The sequence below is a fragment of the Salpingoeca rosetta genome (assembly GCF_000188695.1).
Source record: "Salpingoeca rosetta unplaced genomic scaffold supercont1.23, whole genome shotgun sequence".
In the NCBI taxonomy this organism is placed as follows: Eukaryota; class Choanoflagellata; order Craspedida; family Salpingoecidae; genus Salpingoeca; species Salpingoeca rosetta.
In genome coordinates, this window is record NW_004754911.1 from 917,365 (window position 1) to 924,780 (window position 7,416).

At 54.0% G+C, this 7,416-nt stretch overlaps 2 protein-coding genes across 2 annotated transcripts in view; one reads left to right on the plus strand and one right to left on the minus strand.

Annotated features, from left to right (window-relative positions):
* PTSG_12731 (uncharacterized protein) overlaps positions 1 to 2,766 on the minus strand; it is a gene marked incomplete at its 3' end in the record, with an annotated part of 11,712 nt that extends 8,946 nt beyond the window's left edge. Inside the window, exons 1-6 of the mRNA XM_004990659.1 lie at positions 1,946 to 2,766; positions 1,520 to 1,581; positions 1,258 to 1,371; positions 971 to 1,078; positions 664 to 757; positions 292 to 401 (exon numbers count right to left, since the gene is read on the minus strand). Coding sequence (XP_004990716.1) covers positions 292 to 401; positions 664 to 757; positions 971 to 1,078; positions 1,258 to 1,371; positions 1,520 to 1,581; positions 1,946 to 2,702 — 1,245 coding nt within the window. The 5' untranslated portion in view covers positions 2,703 to 2,766. The remainder of the gene's footprint in view (positions 1 to 291; positions 402 to 663; positions 758 to 970; positions 1,079 to 1,257; positions 1,372 to 1,519; positions 1,582 to 1,945) is intronic.
* Positions 2,767 to 2,839: 73 nt separating this feature from the next.
* The window catches only part of PTSG_12732 (uncharacterized protein), an 8,143-nt gene continuing 3,566 nt past the window's right edge, over positions 2,840 to 7,416 (plus strand). Inside the window, exons 1-13 of the mRNA XM_004990660.1 lie at positions 2,840 to 3,200; positions 3,487 to 3,637; positions 3,833 to 3,930; positions 4,150 to 4,248; positions 4,459 to 4,557; positions 4,776 to 4,902; positions 5,084 to 5,128; positions 5,375 to 5,478; positions 5,757 to 5,896; positions 6,140 to 6,247; positions 6,480 to 6,659; positions 6,850 to 6,895; positions 7,063 to 7,151. Coding sequence (XP_004990717.1) covers positions 3,048 to 3,200; positions 3,487 to 3,637; positions 3,833 to 3,930; positions 4,150 to 4,248; positions 4,459 to 4,557; positions 4,776 to 4,902; positions 5,084 to 5,128; positions 5,375 to 5,478; positions 5,757 to 5,896; positions 6,140 to 6,247; positions 6,480 to 6,659; positions 6,850 to 6,895; positions 7,063 to 7,151 — 1,439 coding nt within the window. The 5' untranslated portion in view covers positions 2,840 to 3,047. The remainder of the gene's footprint in view (positions 3,201 to 3,486; positions 3,638 to 3,832; positions 3,931 to 4,149; positions 4,249 to 4,458; positions 4,558 to 4,775; positions 4,903 to 5,083; positions 5,129 to 5,374; positions 5,479 to 5,756; positions 5,897 to 6,139; positions 6,248 to 6,479; positions 6,660 to 6,849; positions 6,896 to 7,062; positions 7,152 to 7,416) is intronic.

Below are 7,416 nucleotides of genomic sequence, written 5' to 3' on the forward strand. Positions count from 1 at the left end.
GGAGGTGGAGGGGGATTGGTGCAGTGGGGAAAGGATGAGGAGGTGGAGAGGGAAGTGTTGGTGACGGGGAAGGATGGTCGGGGAGAAGAGTAAAAGAGAATAATGTCGCACGCGCGCATGTATGTGTGCGTGTGTGTGGGGTGTGTGTGAAAGCCGCCCAAACGCACATGCACTGAGCGCTACACGAATGAACAACGCCACGACCACCAACCACCACCACCACCGCAACAACAACAACCCAGTCGCCCACGCAACGACAATCACCACTGGCACCAAACGAAGATAACGCACGCCGCCGAACTCGTCAATCTTGTTGCCGGAGAGATTGAGGGAGGCGAGCGTCACTGTTTCCTCAAGCGACGGCTTGATCGTCGCAAGGTGCGTATCGTCCAGGCACATGTCTACAGTGTGGTTACGGTGGTCGTGTTGAAGGTGTAAGGAAGTGCAATCGTTGTCCGCAGCGATGTGACAGAGACGAGCCAGCACGGTGAAGGCTTCGTCGCACACACACACACACACACACACACACACACACACACGACACACACACACACACACACACACACACACACGACACACGAGACACACACGACACACGAGACACACACACGACACAACGTACACACACACACACCAGAGACACACATCATACACACAACGTACGGCTGAGGTCCAGGGAGCGGAGGGCGGAGTTGCGGGCAATGAGATCACTGATGCACTCGGCACTCAACGGCCCAATGGTGTTCCGCGACAGGTTCTGGTGGCATGGTGGTGTTGTGGTGTTGTTGAGTGGATGGTGTGTCAATTGTGTGTTTGAGTGTTGTGTTGTTTTGGATGTGAGGTGAGAGCATGCGGCAGCACGGGGGCAAAGGGCGTGCATTCAATGTAACCATCCCCTCCACACACACACATACACACAGTCACAGACACACATACAGACACACATACAGACACAGACACAGACATGCACCAGTGTGCGCAGTGCGTCGAGTGTGTTGAGGATGGGAAGAAGTTCGGCCATGCCGTTGTCATCCATTCGACAATCAGAAAGGTCGAGTGACACCAAGTTCAACGACACCTGGCGTACACACACGCAATTTCGTGTCGTGGCGTGTACGGTTGCAGGTAAGAAGCATGGTCAGACATGCACGCGCACACGCACAAGTACTGCTCACACACTGTCATACATCAGGCATCAGGTCACATCACCACACAAGCCATGCATCACACCACGCATAACACCTCACATGGACACACCTCGAGGCCAGCAGCCAGCGCTTGGCAGTGGAGAGCGGGAAAGGCTTCGTGTCGGAGGCAAATATCAGGCCTGTGGCAGATGCGTATGTACTTGTTGCTCGGCAACACCTGAAGCTGCACAATGAGCCGCACACAACACATGCGTGAGTGCCAGTGCGACAGCAACTGTTGCGGAACAAATCACAATAGTGTCAGACGACCAGACGTCGAATGCACGCGTGGAGGTGAGCTTGGGGAGAGCGTGTAGGTTGGGAACGCTTACTCGTTTGCATGCTGCTTGATACAGGCTGGCAGCATCGTGTTCGGTAAAGTCGTCATCAGAGTCTAATCACGTGTTGGTGGTGATTCAGGCCATGATGTGAGCTACGGCGAAATGAAAAGGGTGCTCATGTCTTCCATCCTGTGCGACAGCCCCACGCGCCCACAAGGCCCAGCTTCACAACAAACAGAGCCGCACAAGACACAGCCCACTTTCCCTTCCTCACAGAGAGAGAGAGAGAACACACAGCACACACACACACGCACACAGAGAATACACAGAGAACACACACACACAGAGCACACACAGCGCACACACAGCGCGCGCACACACACAGCACACACACATACACACACATACACACACACGCACATACACACACACACAGAGCACGCACACAGAGCACACGCGCGCGCAAGCAGAACGTACATTCCAGTTCAAGGTCTGTTTCGCAGTATTCCTCGTCGATCTGTAGGCTCTCGTCCACAATTTCCTCTGGCACGGGCTTGTCATCATCGTCGGGCATGCCATACATGGCCCTGATCTCGCGCATCTCTTCCCTGATGGCCTCTTCCTCCGCCTCGTCAGAATCAACCCGATCCTCCACCTCGTCCGCGTCATCGCTGTCGACCGCATCCTCCGGCAAGCCAAATCGCTTGATGAGGTTGAGACGCTCTTGCCGCTGCTGTTTCATCTCTGCTACCGACAGCCGCTTCTGCTTTGGTGCCGGCTTTGCTTGCGAAGCGAGGACGGCTTGCACCAGTGTTTGTTTCGTTTGCTGCGGCTGTGTTTGTTGCTGCTGCTGTTGCTGCTGTTGCTGCTGCTGTTGTTGTTGTTGTTGTTGCCGTTGGCTTGAACCGCTGCGACGCGTTGCAGCAGCGACATCTGGCTTTGCTGTTGCTGCTTCATTGTCAGCTTCCCCTGCATTGCCAGAGTCACTGGGTATGCTGCCGATGCTGTTCACAGAGCTGCGGCGGCTGTCACTGCTGAAGGAGCCGATGCTGTTCACGTCAGCGTCAGCGGCCTCATTACCTTCTTCCCCTTGTTCGTGGCCATTGCCTCGTCTCTCCCTACCTTCACCAGCCCTTGCCTCCTCTTCCTCCACCACGGGGGCACCTGCATCCTCCTCCTCCTCCTCCTCCTGCTCAGGCACCGCAGGCAGCTGTTCTTCCACAACTTCAGCCATATCCCTTGGTGGCGATGCGCGAGATTCGCTTGCGGTTGGCAACGGCTCTATCAGACACCATAAAGTGCAGCGTGTTTATTTTGGTGTGCGGGAATTTTTTTCTTCGCTCCGCGAAATTTGAACTTGGCATTTCCGTTGAAAGCACACAAACACCAACACATCAACAACCTCTCGCTCGACGACCTCCTCCACCTCCCCGCATATCACGACCATCACCACAGCGAGGTTGCTCAACACACATCAACAAAGGACCAAGCCAGAGCAGAGCATTACTGGAGCTTTACCCAAGGTTCAGTTCAGGTTGCTGCCAAAACCACAGGAACAAGTTTTTGACAAATCATCATCATGCCACCATCTGCTGGTTCGTCGCGCAAGTCTGCTCGCGAGTGCAACATCCAGGTTGCCGTGCGCTGCAGGCCTTTGAACCGCAAGGAACAAGATGAAAACTCGCCTTCCATTGTGGAATGCACGCCGCAACTCAGCAAGATCACCGTCAAGGTGTGTGTGCGTGTGGGGGGAGATACAGACAGAGACAGAGACTGACTGACTGACTGACTGACAGAGTGACAGAGAGAGAGAGAGAGATTCAGCGGTGTTTACATTCACCTCATTTGCATCGGAGTAGACAAGGGCAATCCGTTTGTTTGTTTGTTTGTTTGTTTTTATTACTTGTTTGTGCCCAGTGCCGTGGTCACAACACGAGATGGATGGGCAACGCACCTTTCTCACACTCGCTCGTGCTACTCGTGTACATGCGTGTGTGTGTGTGTGTCGAATGTTGCAGGGCCTCAAGTACGACTCGAAGACGTTCGCGTACGACCACGTATTCCCTCCGGAGACATCGCAGGTCGACGTGTACGAGACTCTGGTGGAGCCGCTGCTGGATGAGGTCTTGACCGGTTTCAACTGCACCGTGTTTGCCTACGGCCAGACAGGTGCGATAGCGGCGCATGCAATGTGATCTGTAATGTGTGCGCGCGTACGCTCAGACACCGCCACTCTCAAAACTACAAACCAGATCAAATCGCTTGCGCATCTACACGTCAGCCAACAACACTCCCATACCTGAGAGAGACGACAACATAGGCTCATCTCTTCCCGCCTTCGATGTGCTGTTTCACCAAATGCAGGCACGGGTAAGACGCACACCATGGAAGGTGTTCGTTCCTCTGACGCTGTCACTGTGGAGGACCCAGGCCTCGGCATCATCCCACGCGCTCTGTACCAGGTGTGCGTGCATGCCTTTTCACTGCTGTCGACCATGGCGAAGTCCGCGAGACTGGCTACTTCTCAGTCACCGTGGTGGTTGGCGTGTATCAGTGTATGGAGCGCCTGTTTGTGCGGATGTGGCTTGCGTTACATGTTCTGTCTGTGGGTTGACTCAACTCACATGAACGCTCAACCCTACTTTGTGTTTCACATTCGGAATCAATCCAATGTGCCGCAGCTGTTTGAGAAGCTTGAGCAGACCACAAACGAGTTTTCAGTGCGCGTGTCCTTCCTCGAAATCTACAACGAAGAACTCTTTGACCTGCTCTCTCCGCTGGTATGTGAGAGAGAGAGAGTGTGTGTGTGCGCGCGCGCGCGCGTGTGTGTATGTATGTGCGTGCGTGTGTGTGCTACATGACATTGGTCGCGATTCTGCAATCATGCAGATGTGCGGTGTTAATGGCAGATAATCCTTCAAGCATTTCACACGATGGTTTCGTGCCTGCATATCCTGTGTGCGTGCGTGTGTGTTGCTGGTCTTATGCAGGACCAGTACCAGAAGCTCCGCTTGTTCGAGGACAGCCGTAGCAAAGGCAGCGTTGTGATCCAAGGCCTGGAGGAAGTCATTGTCCACAACGCAAGCGAGGTACGTGCATGCACATGTGTGGGTGCATGTGTTGGCGAATGCACATGAACACGTGTGTGTGTGTGTGTGTGTGTGTGTGTGTGTGTGTGTGTGTGTGTGTGTGTGTGTGTGTGTGTGTGTGTGTGTGTGTGTGTGTGTGTGCTTCACTGTCTGCTGTGTCCACGCAATGATGCATGCATGACTCACGCTTTCCTTTCCAACTGCTGCTGTGATTTCAGGTGTTCGGTCTTATCCAACGCGGCACCGAGAAGCGCCGCACGAGCGAGACGAAGATGAACAAGGCGTCCAGCCGCTCCCATTCTGTCTTTTCCGTCACCGTCCACCAGAAGGAGAGCTCCATGACCGGTGCGTGTGTGCGTGAGCGAGCACGCGTGCGTGTGTGTGTGTGTGGGGGGGGGGGGGGTATATCGTATTGTGTTTGTGAACCTGTACAAACGTTCGAACCACCACTATCATATGTGGGTCATGCCATGAGTATTCTCGTCACCCGTCACCTCCTCACGAATGCGATTGATGGCGCTTCCAGGCGAGGAGCTGCTCAAGACCGGCAAGCTCTACCTCGTCGATCTTGGTGGGAATGCATGTGTGTGTTGGGTGGGGGGGGGGTCGTGTTGATGTTGTGTTGATGTTGTGAAACACTCTATTGCATCGCGATGGCTTGTAGCGTGACTGTAGCAATCAGCGAGAGCTCACGCACATGTACATGTATCACATGCAACGCGCACTCACGCAAACCTGGACTGACACACACACACACACACACACACACACACACGCACGCACACACGCACGCACGCCAACTATACGGTTTCAACAGCTGGCAGTGAGAACATTGGGCGGAGTGGTGCGAAGAAAGACCGCGCACGCGAAGCAGGCAACATCAACCAGTCACTCCTCACCCTCGGCCGTGTCATCCAAAAGGTGTGCAAATGTATCGTGTACTGTGCACACGTTAACGCTATCTGATGCGTGTGTGGGTGTGTTTGTTTGTTTGTTTATTTGTCTACTTGCTGGTGTGCAATCAACATTCACCTTCAGCAACTGACACGTCATCTCTGCGTTGTTCTCACACACACATACACACACACACACACACACACACACACACACACACACACACACACACACACACACTCTCTCTCTCTCTCTCTCTCTCTCTCTCTCTCCCTCTCTCTTTTCCTTGCTCCCCCCCCCCACAGCTTGTGCAAAAGGAGCAGCACATCCCGTATCGTGAGAGCAAGCTCACGCGTCTGCTGCAAGATTCGCTCGGTGGCCGCACCAAGACGTCCATCATCGCCACCATCTCCCCTGCCATGTGCAACCTCGAAGAGACACTGAGGTGACAGCAACTCCCACTGAGTTTTCTCTGTGTACATGTGTGTGTGTGCGAACATGGATGTGCGTGTCTGAAGCACGCCCTGAGCGTCTATGCACACTTGCATACATCAGCATACACGCGTGATGCGAGTGCATCAAGCAAACATACTGGAACAATTGTATGTGTGCCGTTCCTCTAACCTTCCTTGCTGTCTGCACATCTGTCAATCTATCTCTCTGTTCCTTCATCTTTGCCACCTCTCAGCACACTGGACTACGCGTTCCACGCGAAGAACATCAAGAACCGCCCGGAAATCAACCAGAAGCTGACGAAGAAGGCGCTCATCAAGGAGTACACCGACGAGATTGAAAAGTGCGTTGTGTGCAGGCAGTGGCAGCGTGCTGCATGCTCCTTTTGTGTTTTCCCTTCTGCCACACCATTCACAGTGCAATCCACTGTGTGTGTGTGTGTGTGGATGTGGGTGTGGTTTTGTCTGTGCATTTGTGTGTGCGTGTGCGTGTGTGTGTGCCGTGTTTGCTTCTTTGGTTGTGGCCCTTTGTGCACCTCTCTCTCTCTCTCGCTAACTTGGGTGTCGACTCTTCAGGCTGAAGAGGGATCTACTCGCCACGCGCTCCAAGAACGGCATTTATGTGGACCAGGAGAACTACGAAGCAATGCAGGCGAAGATTGAGTGCCAGGAAGGCAAGATTGCCACGCTTGAGCAAGAGCTCGCCAAGACCATGGAACTCTTTGACACGACATCAAAGGAGCTGCAGTCCACCAAGTATGTTCCCTGGCATGTTGGGTGCACGTGTGTGTGTGTGTGTGCGTGTGCGAGTATGTAAAGGTGTGTGTGTGTTGTGTGTTCATGCGTGTGTGTGTGCAGCGCGAGTGTGAATGGATTATTGTGACCACGATATGAACGTGGCATGATCTCACCGCGCTAACACGCGGTGTTCGTTTGCTCGTGACAGGACCGAGCTTGAGGAGAAGACCACAGTTCTGCACGAGACAAAGGAGGTGAGATTTCACAACAAACGACAACAATCACTGCCTCCCTCAAGAGCTAGCATGGCACCTGTGTTGTCATGTGCATTGCTGAGCACTGCCTGTCTTCAACTCACATTCAACATCGCCACCCCTTCACCACGGCACGGCGCAATACGATGTGTACTGCATGATTGCAGACGCTCGAAGCAACGACTGTCGAGCTGAACGAACGGACGCTTGAGCGCGATCGCACGCAGTTCATTGTTGATGTGAGTGGCGAAGTGCCGTCTCTGTGACACACCTGCCACTGTCGTTGTCGTTTTTGCCACTGTCATTGCTTTCGGTGACCGTCTCTCTCTCTCTCTCTCTCTCTCTCTCTCTCTCTCTCTCTCTCTCTCTCTCTCTCTCTCTCTCTCTCTCTCTCTCTCTCTCTCTCTCTCTCGCTCGCGCGCTCGCGCTCGCGCGCGCTCGCGCGATCGCGAACACAAGCAGACTCAAGCACACACACACACACACGCTCGCGCGCGCGCCGCTTGCTATTGAGCCTAGAC